The sequence below is a fragment of the Lissotriton helveticus genome, chromosome 3_2, assembly GCF_964261635.1.
Source record: "Lissotriton helveticus chromosome 3_2, aLisHel1.1, whole genome shotgun sequence".
NCBI classification, from domain to species: domain Eukaryota; kingdom Metazoa; phylum Chordata; class Amphibia; order Caudata; family Salamandridae; genus Lissotriton; species Lissotriton helveticus.
The window spans coordinates 43563622-43581896 of NC_136062.1; the positions used below are offsets into that span (position 1 = coordinate 43563622).

At 42.9% G+C, this 18275-nt stretch overlaps 1 protein-coding gene across 4 annotated transcripts in view; it reads left to right on the plus strand.

The window, feature by feature from the left end:
• Positions 1–18275, plus strand: part of SECISBP2L (SECIS binding protein 2 like) — a 989501-nt gene that overhangs the window by 236059 nt on the left and 735167 nt on the right. For all 4 annotated transcript variants that reach the window (XM_078684798.1, XM_078684797.1, XM_078684799.1 and 1 more), the window contains 2 exons: positions 10775–10953; positions 11761–12088. In XM_078684798.1, coding sequence (XP_078540924.1) covers positions 10847–10953; positions 11761–12088 — 435 coding nt within the window. In that variant the 5' untranslated portion in view covers positions 10775–10846. The remainder of the gene's footprint in view (positions 1–10774; positions 10954–11760; positions 12089–18275) is intronic.

Here is an 18275-nt window from a genome sequence, read left to right on the forward strand (position 1 = left end):
CATTGCAGTCGCACAAGTTATAGTGAGTCCAACTAACTATAACGTGGGAATTTCAATGGTTTTATGTCAGTAAAATTTCCAGCTAACTATAACTGGTGTCAAACCTATGGTTTTTTCAGTGAATTTCATAGGATTTTTAAATGCTAATTCCTAACTATAACTGGTGTGAAACCTATGGTTTTTTGAGTGCATTTCATAGGTTTTGTAAATGCTAATTCCTAACTATATATAGGGCCTCAAACCTATGTTTTTTTCAGTGAATCTCAAATGTTTTTTAATAGCAAATCTCTATAGCTATGAAATATAATATTTTTTATAATGAATTTTATATTGTATATTTATGTAATACTATTTTTTTAATGTATATTTTTCCCTTTTTTTTTTTGTTTTTTTTTGCCTTGGTGCGCTCCCGGTGCGCGTACCGGTGAACGCACCGGTAAGCGCATTGTTATGGCGTGCCCCGGTGCGCGTACCGGTGCGCGTCCCGTTAGCGCCATTGCCGCGAACGAAAACATCTTATGACGCACGGCGTAAGCGCACCCGGAAGCGCCCGAGCGCATACGATCGCACAACGTAAGCACCCCCAGGCGCGCCCTGGGGCGCGTAGCGTAAGCGCGTCGGGTCATGTGACCTGAAAATAACTCTTTTCATTGGTTGCTAACAGTTTTTCTTTAAGAAGGGATGAAATCCCCACCCATTTCCTTCACTTCTTCTTTCACTTTTGTGACTGCAAGACCTCTCTTTTTGCTGTCAGCTCTTTGCTGAATTAATATATTGCATTACCAGGGCTGCCAGAGCATCCAGCAGTGAAGATGAGTCAGAGGGATTTCTGGATGAAGAGGTTTCTCAGCCGAAAATAAAAGAACACTTCATATGGAAGTTTTTTTCCATTCCACCTGATCAGAAAAAAGTAAATGCTCCAAAGGTGGAGTGCAGAATTTGTAAAACTGTCCTGTAACGGGGTGACCCCCAGAAAGAAGTATTCATTTGGAAACTCGACGATGATTCGACATGTCGAGAGGAGGCACCCCCAGAACTTTGCCCGGGAGAGTGTCAGGGCTCTGGCACGAGAGGCTCCCAGTGATGGGGCCTCTACTTCAACCGGAGGACAAACTGCATCAGGGAGGGAGCAATCACAAAAACAGATTCCCAACATCCAGCCTGCTTTTAATAAAGGCGTTATTAAATGCAGATATTGCGATAAGTTACTTTGCTATGGGGAACAAAGTGTTCTGCTCATGGTTCGAGCATTGGATAACCATTGCTGCCGTTCCCATTCACTATTTTTGTTTTTGTTCTAAAAAAAGAAAAAAAGAAAAAAAAAAAGTTCTTTTCAGAACTACCTCCAATTCTCATCAAAGAGCTGTGTTCTTAAAAAAATGAAAAAGAGTAAGTGAAGTGGAGTGCATTGATAAACGAGAAGAAAATGAGTGAGAAAGCACAGAAAGGGACGAGAGGAGAAGGGAAGTGAACTAGGGGGACTGAAAGAAGGTGAGTGTGGGGAAGGAGAGTGAGGAGAAGGAGAGTGAACATGGGGAATGTTGATATGCGAAGAAAATGTTGTAAAGGAACGGGGGTGTGGAAGGGTAAGAAAAGAGCAGTGGCTTAAATTATTATTTTAGTGTTTCACTGGGTTTTCTCCATGGTACGCTCCCCGGTACGCTTCCCGGTGCGCATACTGGGCGCTCCCCCGCGAAAATCGAAAAAAAATACTTTTTTTTTTTTTGCCCCGCGAAGCCCTTTTATGGCCCCCACATCAAACCTATGGGGTCAGGGGGGTCTACCCTGCCCCCTTTTGGTCATTTCCCCCTTTCGACAAATTAGAACAATGATTGTTGATACCTTCATCAATGATTGTTGATACCTTCATAATTACCTATTAACTTAGAGACACAAATGACAAAATTGACTAACCCGTGATTATTGTGAAATTGCTCACCAGAGAGCATGTATTATGACACAATCACAGCTGTGAATGTCAGTCACTAATGACTGAAAAACATGAACTTTAAAAAAACATTGTTCCAAAAAAACATTGTTCTAATTTGTCTATAAAATCCAAATAGTTGCTTCCATACAATTTTATTGTAAATTGAGCACCTTAACGCCTTTTCACGTGAAAAACTACGTTACCCACAATGCAATGCATTTCACTGTTAAGTTTTTTTCACTGTGCACTAAAATAAAAGTAGGCTCGTGTTAGAGCTCAACGCCCGTTATCAAGCCTTCGGCTGAAGGCGAAACGCGTTGGGTTAAGACGAGTATGCTGAAAATAAAGCAGTTGGTCTAAAACTGAAAATTGCCTGAGTGAGTGCCTCCTTACCGGTTTCCAGCCGGACGGCGATTCTGGGATCCGCAGCCAGTTCCACCTTTGTTACCTCCCACATTTCCACCAGCCCACGATGTTTCAACATAAAGCATCCTGGGAGTTGCAGTGCTACACACTGAAAGGACTGACAACCGGTGAGCCACACAGCCAGGGGGAGGAGCGGAATCCACACCAGCCATTTAACACGCAGGAAACAACTTACCCTGAGAACTTTATCCGGTGTTGGGCGCTGAGGAAGGCGGAAATGCCGAAATGCATTCGCCGCCACCGGATCAGTCTGCTGCGCAAATAAACCTGTGTTTCCTGACACCCCTCCGGACTCCCGCTTCTTCTGTTCCAGAGGGAGGTTGTGGCATATATTCTGTGCTTACCAGAGGCACAGTTCGGGAGCCCCCGCCATGCTAAAGGGTCCGGCCAATACTGGTACCGCTTCACAGCATCTTCGTTTTTCCTTGAGGGAATCAGCCGGTACCCGCCACGTCATTCGTAGACTACGAGCAGTGAGGTATCGCACCTCTTCATGGGCACTATGCCTTCGGCATTTTAGCCCCTGCTCACACATGTCTTCCTTGATGTGGCTATGGCGATATGGAGGGGACTGGAGAACAGGTCATTTGGGCCAAAGGACTGCACACGGCGATTCTGGGATCCGCAGCCAGTTCCACCTTTGTTACCCCCCACATTTCCACCAGCCCACGATGTTTCAACATAAAGCATCCTGGGAGTTGCAGTGCTACACACTGAAAGGACTGACAACCGGTGAGCCACACAGCCAGGGGGAGGAGCGGAATCCACACCAGCCATTTAACACGCAGGAAACAACTTACCCTGGGGACTTTATCCGGTGTTGGGCGCTGAGGAAGGCGGAAATTCCGAAATGCATTCGCCGCCACCGGATCAGTCTGCTGCGCAAATAAACCTGTGTTTCCTGACACCCCTCCGGACTCCCGCTTCTTCTGTTCCAGAGGGAGATTGTGGAAACATATATATATATATATATATATATATATATAAGTCTATCTCACGGACCTGCAACTTACCAACAAAGAAACCTCCTTGCTGGCTCTTGGACTGTCATATAGCGCCAAAAGTAATTTCGATTATGCAGGCACCAAGATTGATTTGTATAAGTATATGCGCAAGCTCAAATTGCGCAAGTATCATTGCCTGCATAAAAGTTCACAACCAACCAAAGTTAATGTGCCATGTTCCCGATCCCCCACCTTGTCTGCACCCGACTCTAGCCTGCTACTTGAGCTGATGGAAATGCAAAATGAATCGACTGTGCTGGAATCTAGTCAGGGCCCGAGTGGAATGTTAACTTCAAAAACGTCTACAGTTACCAGTTTTAAACCCAAATCCAAGTTTTGTCCATTGATGATAAAAGACAATATTGATCTTTCTCATGACAAAGTTTCTTTGGAATTAAGGGAACTCTTTCTCAAACATGGTAGTTTTTCCAAGAAACCTAGGTATCGCGATTTTGAGTACCATCAATTGATCAAAAAATTGAAAAGGAATACGAACATTATTGTGAGGCAATGTGACAAAGGAGGAAATGTTGTTTTATGGCCTCGACAAATGTACCTGGATGTAGCATTTGGCCAACTGAACGACCGTGCATGTTATCGACGGACTGATGCCAAGGAAGTACAGCAAGGCGAGAATAATATTTATTCTAATCTGACGGCGTGGAGAAGTACTGGTGTTATTACCATGGACGAGTTCAAATTTATGAAAAATGACAATCCTGTAACACCAGTAATCCATTTCATACCTAAAATCCACAAGAACTGCTTACTACCTCCAGGGCAACCTATTATATCTGCCTGCAACAGCATACTTGAAAATACTAGTAAATATGTTGACTTTTTCCTCCAAGAGTTTGTCAGGTCCCTACCTTCCTTTGTTCTCGACACTGGTGATTTTCTGGGAAAGATTTATGATGTGGAGTGGAAACAGAGTTATTTGTTAATATCTCTTAATGTCACCGCATTATATACCAGTATCTATCATAAAGATGGGCTGAGAGCAGTACAGCACTTTCTTGGTTCTAGACCAGCATGTCTGAAAGAGCACACTCGCATGGTTGTAGCTATGATTAGTTTATGCCTTGAGAACAACTTCTTCTTGTTTGGGAATCCGCTATTCCAACAGACTAGGAGTGTAGCAATGGGGGCCTGCTTTTCTCCCAGTTATGCCTGTCTGCATATGGGATACTGGGAGGAGCAGGACCTCATGCCCAACTTTGAGGACACCATGAAAACTAAGGTTGTAAAATGGTTACGTTACATAGACGACCTTTTTATAATCTGGGATGGATTGGAGAATGAAGCAGCTGAGTTCATTGATCAACTGAGTGATAATAATCTCAATCTTCAGTTTACTAGCCATATCAGTGACAAATCTGTTTGTTTTTAGATGTGGAGATTTACATCAGAGAGGGAAGATTGCAAACTAAACTTTACCGTAAACCAACTGCCGGTAACAGTGTCCTCCATGCGTGCAGTCATCATCCCGCGCATCTCATAAGGAGTATCCCCTATGGGGAAATGCTCTGCATCAAACGGATTTGTAGCACAGACTCGGATTGTAGAGAGGCCCAGCTAGCATACAAAAATAGATTTATGCAGAGGGGTTACTCCAATGAAATAATTGATAAAGCTATGGTTAGAGCAAACTTACAAGATAGAGCAACCCTATTGTCTAATACAACCAATGACATAAGAATTCCACCTTCCAACACATCCCAGAGCAAGAAGGACACAGTCAGTATTGCCCACAGTGAAACAAGGCTTATTTTCACTTTCAACAATCAACATCGTACAATTAGGAGTATAGTCAAACGAAACTGGGCACTTATAACTAGTGACCCAGTCTTGGGCAATCAGGGCACTGGTGCATCCAGTATAGCTTACAAGCGTGCCAGGACCATGAATAACTGTTTAGTAGCCCTGAGATTAGGATTACGGGCTCGTTGTTAGATTCCAGCAGGGGCTTTATAAAATGCTTATCTTGCAAAGCATGCAGAAATGGAGTGAGCAGAACAGAATACTCCACTCCATTCAGCAATACACCTACCTCTATCAAACACAAATTGATGTGCCGCACCGAGTACGCGGTGTACGTGCTGGAGCGTCCCTGTGGTTTACGCTACGTCGGTAGCACAAGACCACAGGTATACAAACGCATCCTCCAGCACCTCAGGGCCATTACCAACGGCGACACCACGTACCCGGTAGCGAGACACTTTGAGGAGGTACACGATAAGAATCCAGCTGAATTGCGGTACTTTGTAATTGATACGGTACAACCTCAGAGGAGGGGAGGGGACCGTGAACTGTTGCTGCGCAGATTGGAAACTAGACACATTATCTTATTAGACACTAAGACGCCAAATGGTCTTAATGCTGGGGAAGATTGTTACACCTATTTATAAGTACCTATTATGAAATTACCAAATGTACATTGAGAAAAGTAGTAGCTGTCTCAACTGTAAATATTGTTTATTGAGTTTCTAATTTTCACTTTTCTATATATTTTTTATCAACACAGGGTAGCACTCATTTTAAAACAAAAGCCAATATTTATTTTGCCGATTTTGCACATGTGTCCTTTCTTTGCAATTTTTGCAATCAGCTCGTTTAACCACCCACTAGGGGGCTATTTTCAATGTTTTGGTCCATTTAATTCTGTTGTGCATTCACCAAACTTGGGTTTAATTACAATCAAGTGGAGCAATAACAAATGTTAAACATATTTATTTATCTATTTATTTATGTTTTTCATATTGTTCCTTTTCGCTGCTATATTTATATATTTATATATGTATATTCATATTTGTGTATTTATACATTTGCGCATTGTTATTTATGTGTAAATAGTGACCAATGAACTATTGCAAACGTGATTTGATATTGATAAATATTGGACACATGAGCTTATCTGCATTTACGCAGTAATTGATTCAGACAGTATGTCTTTTATGTCTATCGGAAAAAACAAACTGTTGTTGGCATCTAGCACTTTAAAAGGAGCACTCCCGCCCCTATACGTTGTCATGTGATCAAGGCCTTGTTTGGCCGAAACGCGTAGTGGTGGTGTGGTGGAGAGCGCAATAAAAATCTAAGCACCATTACCTGGTTTCGCCTCGTCTATGATGCTGCGTGACTGCTGCGAGACGTCCTTCTGCCTGATGATATATATATATATATATCAAGTTTGTTTTAGTCAGGATTTAAAATCTTTAAAACGCACAATAAATGAGCAATATAAAATCATCACATACTAATCACAGCTGAATTAGACTCCGCTACAATTTATACAACCAATGTTTATCTTAGTTATCAAGTACAACAGGTCAACCTAAAATTTATCACATAAATCTAAGGGGCTGCAGATTCATAACAAAAGCAAGTAAAATATTAAATTTAGTGTAATCTGTTGTAAAGTTGGCGATCAAAACTGCATCCTATTTAAAAACAACATTGAAAAGCTAACCTCCCTTACATGTAACCCACAGAGCTGCCAAAATATTGCACATCAAAAGTTGTAGAATTCCGTCAGTATAATAAAAAATTGAAAATCTAATAGTGAATACTAGACAAACATTATAAAAAGAAATGCTCAAGACCTGAAAATGTGTTATGTGCAACACATTGCAATGCTGATAGAGATTGCTTTGTCACTGTTGGCTCCCAAAATTCTCAATGCAGTTTCACATTGTCTAATCCTATGTAGGTGGCAAACTCGCTTAATCCACTTCTTACAAGAAATTGTATAGGGGTTGCAAAAAAAAAAGGTGCAAAGTTTCAAACTCTAATCTACAAGACGGGCATAAAATGCTAGTGCAATATTTCTCACCCTAATGAATACAAAATGTGTTGATTGTCGAGATCCCATGTCTAAATTTCATATAAAGCTGCTTCGCTAGGGGACACATAATCTTATCAAGGAAGGGTTCAATAATGGAGTAGCTTTGTGATATCTTCTCATGAAAAAACTTTCATCGTTTCTTTAATCACAGATTTAGGCACCAAATTGGCGTCTGCAGAAGATTCCCAAAGAGAGAAGCAGGATCCGAGCTATAAAACATGTTTTAACCTATGTTAACCAGGAAATGTTAATATAACCATTCTGCGCAATATTTCCTTTAGTGTAAGTCTATAAGCTAGTTTACCTGTAGACAAACATCTGTGCCAATACAGAAGAGGTCGAAGTTTAATTACTGGGGAAATTGGATGCACACCTACACCAAGTAGCTGGGGTAGGACGTGGGCACTCTTTGGTAGATTTAATAATGACTGGATAAACTTATTTTCAGCCACTACTAGCCCTGTGTTCTTTACGTGACCCCATAACTGAGCAATAAAGAGCCATCCATCCCCTTGACTAAGACATTCGTATATTTCTATGGTTGGATAAAGAATTCAGATCTTAATGTTCTTATCTAATTTCAAAATGGCCCTGGATACCTGTTGTAACTTGAGTGCACTCATGATAATCTGTTGCAACCTAGAGAAGTTGTTAGATAATCTAACTCTTAAGTAATCAAAATCTTGAATCTCCTCGAGCTAGTCATTCAGTGCCTTGATGCACCCAATCACGGATTTATGTGGATTAAGGGACATACATTTTGTTTTCTTAATATTTAGTTCATGCCCCCTTTCAGAGCGAAAAATTAAGAAGCAATCCACTAAACCCTGCAAACCAGTGGGAGTTTTGGAAATAAGAAGGGTATCCTCTGCAAGTCCTAACGTCTGGTTTTTTACGGCTCCTATTTTTGGAGTATCATTTCCAGGGAAATCTGAATATTGCACCACATAAATTATATGCAATGTAAAGAGAGCTGAGGCCAATACACAGCCCCGTCAAACTCCCTTCTGTATTATAAAACAACGAGATAGCTCCCCCCTGTTATCACATCTTACATGGGCGTAGTTCATTTCATACAATCTTATTAGAACAGAAAAAATATTAGCTGGGACCCTCATGGTGCCTAGAACACCCCAAAGCTTATTAATCTGCATTTGTATAGTGCAGCACTATCATCCCTAGGGGTATCTGGGCACTGTTGGTGTGACATCTGTCGAAGAGCTTGGTCGTGAGTTTCTTCTTGAAGTCCACATGGGAATGTGCTGTTTAACGATAGAGGGCTAGGTCGTTCTAGGTCTTGGTGGCGATGTAGGAAGGAGAAGCAGTGGTCCCCACAGTGCCTGCGACAGATGCGGGGGTGCATCGGCTAGTGAGGAGGAGGGCAGGTGTCTTGCAGGTAGTTGGAATTTCAGTCCTTTCTTGATGTAGGTCGGTCCTTGAATCGTTCAGAGCTTTGTGTCTGTGAGGATCTTGAATGGGTCTCTCTTCTGAGCAAAAGCCAATGGAGGTTTCTGAGGTGGGGGGGTGATGTCCATTTGGGGAGGTTAAGGAGGAGTCTGGCTGCTGCATTCTGTATGGTTTAGAGTCTTTTTAGGAGCTGGATGGAGATGCGGTGTAGAGAGCGTAGCCGAAGCCGAGGTAGCTGGTGACGAAGGCCTGAGTGACAGTCTTTCTGGTGTTGACTGGGATCCAACTGAAGAATCTGTGAGGCGTGCGAAGGGTGTGGAAGCAGAAGGAGACGACTGCGTTGACTTGGCGTTTCATGGTCAGTTCCCTGTCGAGGATGATGCCTTGGTTGCTTGCATAGTCTCTAGATATGGGTGTTTGTCTGAGTTCTGCTGGCCACCAGCTGTGGTCTCATACTGTTGTTTTCTTCCCGAAGATTATTACTTCTGTCTTGTCGGAGTTGAGTTGGAGGCAGTTGTCTCTCACCGAGTTGTCTATGTTGGTCATGGCGATGCAGAAATACATTCTGGTGGTGTAGTGCTCATCGGTGAGTGAGAGGATGAGTTAAGTGTCGTAAGTGTAGGAAATTATCTTGAGGCTGTGGGATCCGACGATGTCTTGTTCATAGCTTATGGCAAGGAATTAAATCATAAGCTAATTTTGGGTCAAGAAATACCACATACAAGTGGCCCTTCTCCATTATCACGTAGGAAATTATCTTGAGGCTGTGGGATCCGACGATGTCTTGTTCATAGCTTATGGCAAGGAATTAAATCATAAGCTAATTTTGGGTCAAGAAATACCACATACAAGTGGCCCTTCTCCATTATCACGGCTTTCCAATCTATTACGCAGAAACTGAATATATATATTTTAGGTTTCAACGAAACTGACTCTAAGCCCTCACTGGCGGTTGATTCCATTTATTTAAGCAGATGCGTTTCAGCGAGTAGTCTTTCTCAATGCATAATAATAAATGAAGTGTGCTCAACCACGTTAATTTACTTTATTATTTCGATAGGCCTCATGAGGTGTTCCTGCTTGGAAATTAGAATGTGTCAAAGGAAAGAGGAAAATTATTGTTAAAGACAATTAAACATGTGTCCTGAAAACGTTACATAAGAGGTATAAGCACCTTGGGGAGCATCCTTTATCTCCAGAGTGAATGAGAGGGGAATATCTTAGAAGGACAGTTGATTTCCCAAAATATCAAAAGGTAATTCTTACAGAATTCATAAATCCAAAGCCCAGGAAAATCTAACTTTTCTTTTCGATTGTGTTTTTTATTTTTTCATTTTCATTTCATTTTGAAAAATTACATTGCAGCTGTGCATGGTCTTTGGTGCTCATAGTGATCACTGTGGACACCAGGGCCAAAGCCCATGAGCAATGGAGTAGGTTTGGGTGGCCATAAGTCAGGCACTCTGATCAACCCACACTGCACTTGCACGAAAGCCATGTAGATTGGCCAGGGTAGGATTGAATTAGTGCAGGGTGACAACCTCTCTGCACACAGTTGTAGTACACGGCGGAAGTAGTGTCACAGCACAAAACTCACTGGGAAAATGGAGGATAATTTTAGAAATTCCTTTTAAAAGAATTGTCACAAAATTAGTCTTTATTTTACAGGGTTAAACAAAAGAATCGGTTTTATTTGCTTTTAAACAAACACCGTTATAGCTTTACTTCAAGTGTTTTGGTCTAGTACGTAGAGTGCTTTGCAAATGTCACAGGATATTTTATCGGACACAAAGTTGTGCGTGTATACAGTGTGAGAGCAAAATTAAATGGGTGGCTGTACTGAAGGGCACCACAAATGAAAAGATCCAGCAACAAGCTATTTTAGTTCGGTGTTCTTGAAATACTGGATTTACCAGTAGTGGTGTATTTCTAGAAGCCCGAGGCTGTCAGACTGATGCACCTGAATTTTCTCGTACAGCTCTAGTCACAAGGTCGACAAATACTCTTAAAGGTGTTGTCATTTAAAGTATTTTCCCGACTACCTTTACTTACACCCTACATATTGTTACTTTGTTCATTTTACATTGCTGCCTGAAATCGTCTGTTGTTTGTCTGCACCATTCCTGTGTTTGACTTAAATTATTTTAACCTTTTTTCTTTAAGGATGGGAATCTTTCATCTGAAGTAGAACGGTTCGTTCCTCAGAAGAAGGGGCACAGCACACTTGTGACTCCCATGGCGCTTCCAAATGACAGCGGGGGTGCTGGGGGCATAGAGCCAACACCTATTCCTAGCTACCTGATCACCTGCTATCCATTTGTACAGGAAAATCAGTCGAATAGGTAATTTTCATTTATTTTTGTTCATACAGTATCATAAATAATTATGTCTACCGTTGTGCTTTAAATCTAGAGGTACATGGAAGCTGGCCTGTCATTCTAGGGCCGCACTGGCCATAGCGGGCACCGGGCAATCCCCCGGTGCGCCGCACGGGTGGGGGCCGGTTTTGTTACAGGGCCGTTTTTTGCAGCATAGCTGCAGAGTCGACTCTGTACAAAAATCGGCCGAAAACCGGCCCCAGCAAAGAGCTCGGCGGCACCTCCGACCCCCCCAGAGGGGGGCCGGCCGAGTACTTTGCCGGGGCCGGTTGTGGTTCCCAGTTGATTGTACGCTTTCTGTTTTAATGGCCGCGATTTATTAAATGTACAAAACCATGTTTGTTAGGTTACTTAACACTGTAAGGTCACATTCTTAGATATAATGACTCTATGCAGTGCCATTGGTGAGTGTTTTAAAAGACCAGATTGCATGTGGGCCTTTCTTTTATAAAATATTGTACCCAGCCAATGTCTTCAGTAAACTCGCCCCTGGCAGCTTTACAATAAACTTTAAATTACTCACAAACAAGTCTACCAAGAATTCCTAAAGCTCGGTTTCACTCTTTAATAGTTTAAATTGTTATTTGAAAAGTGACCATAGCAAAATCACCAATTTACCGGTGGAATTAAGTATAACAAAAAATACTTTCTAACCAGGTTTCTATTTTCTCAATATTTTATGTTTTGGCTTTCCATTTAACTATATTGATGTATTTTATGCGTACAAAATAAATAATTTAAGTAACTAAATAATTTTTTTCTGTATCCCAGGCAACTTGCAGTGTATAATAATGACCTTCGATGGCAGCAACCAAACCCAAGTCCGGCAGGACCATACCTTGCTTACCCCATCATATCAGCTCAACCTCCTGTTTCTGCAGAGTACGCTTATTACCAGTTGATGCCGGCACCATGTGCTCAGGTGATGGGGTTTTATCATCCCTTTGCAGCGTCCTACTCCTCTCCCTTTCAGGCAGCGAATGCTATGAGTACAATGACCTCGGATTGCAATGATCGTGCAAACCAACCCGGGCAAATTTTTCCATTGTCCGTTCCTCGAAATAGAAGCACTAACAGCTGGGGAACAGTGGTACAGAAAGTAAGACATTTTTTCCCTTAATCCTCCAGTGAACACTAAAAACGAAACATTATGTACTTTTGTCGCTATTTGTTTAATGACTAATTGTAGACCTTGTGTTTGTCCTCAGAAATACTCTTTTGCTCTAAGAAGTTTGTATTTTTAACTAGATTTTGCATTTTTTCACAGAGTAAATATCTGAAGTGTATTTAAAAGCTTGTATATAATTCGAACACTAACTTCATTGTCGAATACGCAAAATTAGTACATTGTAAACTATAGCTGTACAATTCTGCGAATCTGTTCATCTTTGAGGTGAATGATTATTATGAGCATTCGTTAACGTGGTGGGATCGTGTGACATGCCGCTAGGGGCATGTCACCAGATTCTGTGGATGGAAAAGTGAAAATAGCATCAACAGCCCTGCTCCTCTATCGGACGCTGCTCCCTCCTAGGTGCGGATCTCCTCCACATGCTCTGGCTCTGTCCTGCCCTCCAACAGTACTGGGAAGGAGTGACTATGATGCTCAGACATTGCACCAAGGTACAGGTACCACACACGTGGGAAGCCTGCGTATTAGGTTTGTACAAGCGTACGCGACTAAACAAAGTCCAGACCAGATACTGGGATCTTGGACTTATCACAGCCAAAAGACTGCTTACCAAGCGGTGGAAAGCTGCCACACCCCCGCACCTCAGACACTGGTGTCTGTCGCTGACGAACTGGGCAGGGCTGAGAGCTCTGTCCTGAAACGGGAAGAGACAGCAGGGCTCAGAAAATTCCCTATCGCACAACACTGGGAAGACATTCTGCATTCTTTTCTGCAGAAATGTGTGGAACAAGGGATTACGTAAGGACCTGTGTGCTGCCTTCCCCCCTCCCCGATACCGGTTCCTGCGAACCACACACGATACGCCATACACCACCTATCCGACCACTGTGCTCTGCCCACCGTTTGACACGTACTTAGCTGTTACACATTGGCGAATGCTTGCCCCCCTCCCGGACATGCGCCACCACACGCGACGCTACAGCGGGGGCCCGGGCACTGTAGGGCTACACCGGAATGATACGCCCAACGAGCACTTGGGGGGGACCCCCCCCCAGTAGCTCTGACACGCGGACAGCCTGCACTTCTTCCCCCCCCCCCGCCCCCCGGTCTCCCGCCTGCTTGCCCCATGAGACACGACTGACACGCTGACTCCGACACCCCCCTCTCAACGATATGGCAAACTCTGCCCATATTTACCCCTACCTACCTCTTACATAGCTCATGTTACTGTTATATAGTTCATTAATAATCTGGTTTAATCTCCTTTTAGACCATGCCCATGCGCATACGACTCTGCGTTTCATACCACATGGCGCCCTCGGGCGTGACAGCTAGGGCCTAGGCGCATCACCTGAGTGCTGGGATAAAAGGAAGTCATTTTCGTCGGGGTGGGCGAGCAAGACGGTCACGCGCTCCAAGCACACTTAGATACTGAGCACCCTCATCACTCGTTCATATAACACCATATCCGTCTGAATGTTGACCCACATTGATACCCTTCCCAACGACGCACGAAAGATATGGTGGGCTTGACCGACGTTGATGCTGTTGATGAGTGCTAACCCGACGTAGCTACTCTAATCCCACTGACCCTATAAGGAAAATCCATTGACCACACACTTACGTAACACCGAATGATTGTATGATTGCAGAGTTATGTGACGTGTTGATATGCGCTGCCGAACCCCAGGGTTGTCTGCCTTGAAGCTGTGTTCACTTATCCCAACTAGCACAATGTTCATTAATCGCAGCTGGCCCGGCTGGGTTGTAAGCTAAAATGTTGTGTACACTGTAAGTTGGACAATAAAGGTCTTTAAAAAAATTAAAAAATTTAAAAAAACAGCCCTGCTCCTCTATGTAGAATGAACCTCTACGTAGAATTATTATTTTGCACAATTTTGCACATATCTGCATATGCACAGTATAGCTTCTTGTTCGTTTTGTTTATTCTAAGGGGCTTTACTCGTCAATTCATTGAAAGCCAAACACTCTTTGGGCATTTAAAGACCAGGGGGAAGGAGCCCATAAGGAGGATTAGAAGTTATGGGCCCATTTAATAATTGGCATCTGCCCACCTTTTCAGCAATATTGCAAAAACTGCTACTTAGAGATTTTTTTTTGAGATGAGTGACTCACAAATACCCTAATATTAGACTAAGTCATAACATTGTAAGCCAGTGTAAATCAACAGTAGGGTGCCTAAATGAAATGTATTCTTCTAATAGATGAGGCAGTTTGCATATTTTGTTTGCATTGTTACTTCTGCAGCACATGGCTCAAGTGACCCAGAATAAGGTTGTTACCACAATGTGGTTTTATTTCATCAACCGTAGATACAGCAGTGCTATGCTTCTACAAATCAGGCCTTATCCTACAAAGCACAGATCGGTAAAAGATGTGGGTGCCACGACATTCACCTGTGGCATCAGCAAGAGTTGTTTATCAGTTAAAAAGTCCATCTTTTTCATCACGAGAAAAAGTGTAGAGCTAGACCAATTTTTTAAGGCGTGAAGAAAGAAGGTCCAGGTCTCCTCCAAAGTTAATTATCTAAATTTTCTTGGTGTTCAGCATGAGCCAGTTGCGGCCCATCCAGGCACTGAGTGGCACCACATATTGATTGAACACAGTACTTAATTTGAGCTGGTGGTGTCCCCGTTCTTGGGACCGGTACTTAATTGGCAACACCAGCACTTATAAGAGTCTGTACATGGTGGCGTTGTTTGTCATAAGTAGAAATGAGCACAACAGTTGAATATTAATCCCATGTATGTTAAAAAACAATGAATAACTGCTGACTGAGTCATTCTTAAAGTTTTGGGGGCCTGGGGTGGTCTGAATAGTCAGGCTTGTAGGAGTGTGATGGCAAGTAGTTGTGCTGGTACTGTTATTGCCAACATTAGCCGGGGCAATGGGTGGTTTAAGTTGCAATGCCTTTTGAAGAGGGCTCTGCACTTATGTTATTACAAATTAAGCACTGATTAAACGAGGATTTAGGTATTTTTTGTGTACATATAAAACTAACCGTGATGAGACCGAATGAGCTTAGCAAGTGACTTAAGGTGAATATTAAACCGGGGAGAGATCAGATCACTATTGAAGCTTGAAAAACTGAAGTATAATTGGAAAGGAGACTTCCATATACCACGAGGCTAGGAAAGACTGCACAGTGCTATGTTTTCAGTCCTGATTTCCTGGAGTGTAAATAACGAACATCTTATGTTCTGTGGTATCAGAATCATCCAATAGGCCCAAGTGCATCACATCCAGGACATTCCTACAGTTGCTGCTATTCTCTAGCCATTCATAAAAGCAGTCATTCTACACAGTCCGTCACAACTGTCACTTATGACATGCAGTCATTTCTGATACACATTTGATTTGTTTTTGTAGTAACAGTTCTAATCAGTTTAGTTCCAGCTACAACCATTGCATACCAGCTATTAAAGAGTCTTGACATTCTCTATCACATTCTGTTATAGTAGTAATTGTGTCAAGGTGTGCTATTCCTGTCAGAGCAGATCTTGTTTAAAAGTACTCACTGAATGTGCTAAGAGCCTGAGTAAGCGTGACATTTTCTACAGAGGTGTTGGGACGAGGTGCATACCAGAGAATGAAGTTCACTTCAGCTGATTTCAGTCATTGGGCAGAGTGTAAACTTAAACGTTGGAGTGGTCTGTTACCGGATTAGGAGTGTCTGCACTGAAGTGGCAAAAGTTCGTTTGAAGTAAAGAAAGGTAAACCAAAACTTTTGGTACAAGAGGGAAAGAGGTACTAAAGAAAGAAAACTGGCTTGTTTGTCACACTCTTGGAAGGTTGGGATGCGGTGTAGTGGATGAATTTCTGCTTGTGTCTCTAGTGCCCTCAGACACCCTTGCGAGTGTCAAATATCATCATAGGGCGTTGCTCCTCGTGTGGGTGGCACTGCAGTCCCTCACGGGCCCCACAAGAGGGCTCTTTGATGGAGATCTTTTTATGGAGATGCCGCAGTTGTGCTTGTGGGTGTGAGGGCGTAAGGGAATGTAGTGAATTAAAATGATCATACGGTGCCCGGAAACTATTTATTCAAGGGTCCGGATGATCAATTAAAAGGGTGTGGGTCCTGGAGATACCTCTGAAAACAAATAAGAGGGGCGGTTGTGTAACTAGCCGCTACTCACAGGACAAGTGTCCTAGTGAAAAAAAGGTGTAAATAGTGCTAGGTCAACATGTTTCGCGCTCTCTAGTGGTCCCTACCGGATCCAATGGCGCTTTGTCAGGACCAGAAATAAACGTGAATATCACTGAAGTAGTGATGGATTAAATAGAGTGGCAGGTGCCGGGCCTGGAGCCAGTGAACCTGTGGTAACCTATTCTTCAAGGTGTAGAGCGTCTGAGCGCTGATGGGTACCCTTAGTCTTGGTACTCATCCCCAATTCCTTGATTGCAAAAGGCGGGGGCTCCTTGGACAGCTGCTCGGTGGAAGCTGGAAAAGTTTCCGCTTCTCCGCTGCTGTGCGACCTACCCTTCCGTGTCTGTGTCTGGATGGGATTAGGAGTACCTGAATGTCTCCTTGATATTTCCTCTTGTCTGTCTCCTTTTCTTTGATCTCAAATAACATCGATTCACCTACTTCTTTACTGATACCTTACACTTTTATTGTGACTATCAAAATAGTCATTGCCTTTCTTAGCTCCCACTTCTGTCCAAATAGGTCCTCACTTGTCCTCCCTGCTATCGTCCACCAAACTACCTCTTTCTCAGCTTCTTGCCTCATCATGAGCATACTCCAGACCCAGACTGGACTCTTCTACGCTTGTGCTATGAATGGTCATTCGTGTGGTTGCTAACCCACTTGCCAGACACTTTACCACACACCTTTAAAAACTGATTGATTTCCAGAGATCACTAGAATTAACTGTAACAGCACAGTGCGTAGAATAAAACAAAAACAGAAAAGATATTGACATTTTATATGCCAAAGGTAAAGTTCTAGCTTTATGCGGTCTGACTAGAAACCTCTCTTAAATCTCAGTTTCTGTCCGTACACCTAAAATATCTGACGAGTTGTAACTAAACTTTTTACATGCTTGATTCATTGTACGGCAATGTTTGGTAAAGATGTGTTCCTTTGCCTTGCACTGCAGTATTTGGTTCTGGGCTGAGGCCACTACAACACAACAAATGCTTTGACAGCAACCCTGTTCAGGGACTCGCTGAATTTGTGAGAATATTATGAAACATAATAAAAGGTTTCAAGTGTTAAGCTTCATTGAATGCGGTCTCCTGCACAACAACATTAAGGCTGACTCAGTGACCTATTGCATTTGAATGGCACTGAAAACGCCTTCTGTGAGCCATTTGATTTGTTAGTTCACAGACCTGTATCCAGAATTACCTGATTAGACTATAGCTAAAAACAGATGAATAACATAGTTGGGCTATTGCTAAAGTTCTATTCTAGAATGGACAGGATCACCTTTGCGATGTTTGCAAGCTTGTGCTGTCTCTTCCCCGAAACAAAAGTTGTTAAAAAAAAATGATTTTCCCTTTCTGTGATTACTGTCTTTGCCTGTGGTTGTTACAGTTTAGAATTGTAGTTTTAACCTGCCTGTGATTGCATATTTTATCACCTGTTTTGTGTTTTAAACTTGTGGTTTTCGCTGCCCATGATTGCTTCCATTTAACGTGTTGAATTGTCAAGTCAAGTCATAAAATTTGTATAGCGCACTACATACCCAGAGGGTTTCAAGGCGCTTAGGAAGGGGAGGAGGATTATTTGTCAAATATCCACGTTTTAAGCTGCTTTCTGAACGCTAGGTGATTCTGGGTGAGGCGAAGGTAAGCGGGGAGTGAGTTCCATGTTTTGGCAGCCAGGTATGAAAAGGATCTGCCTCCCATGGTGGTCTTGTTGATGCGAGGTACAGTGGCGAAGGCTTGGCTGGAAGAGCGAAGTTGGCGGGAGGGGGTGTAGAAGGACAGTCGGGAGTTGAGGCAATCTGGTCCGATGTCGTAGAGTGATTTGTGTGCGTGGGTAAGCAGTCGGAAAGTGATCCTCTTATTGACGGGCAGCCAGTGGAGGTCTTTAAGGTGACCAGAGATGTGTTCGTTGCGTGGGATGTCTAGTATGAGCCTGGCTGAGGCGTTTTGGATTCGTTGTAGTTTCTTCTGGAGTTTA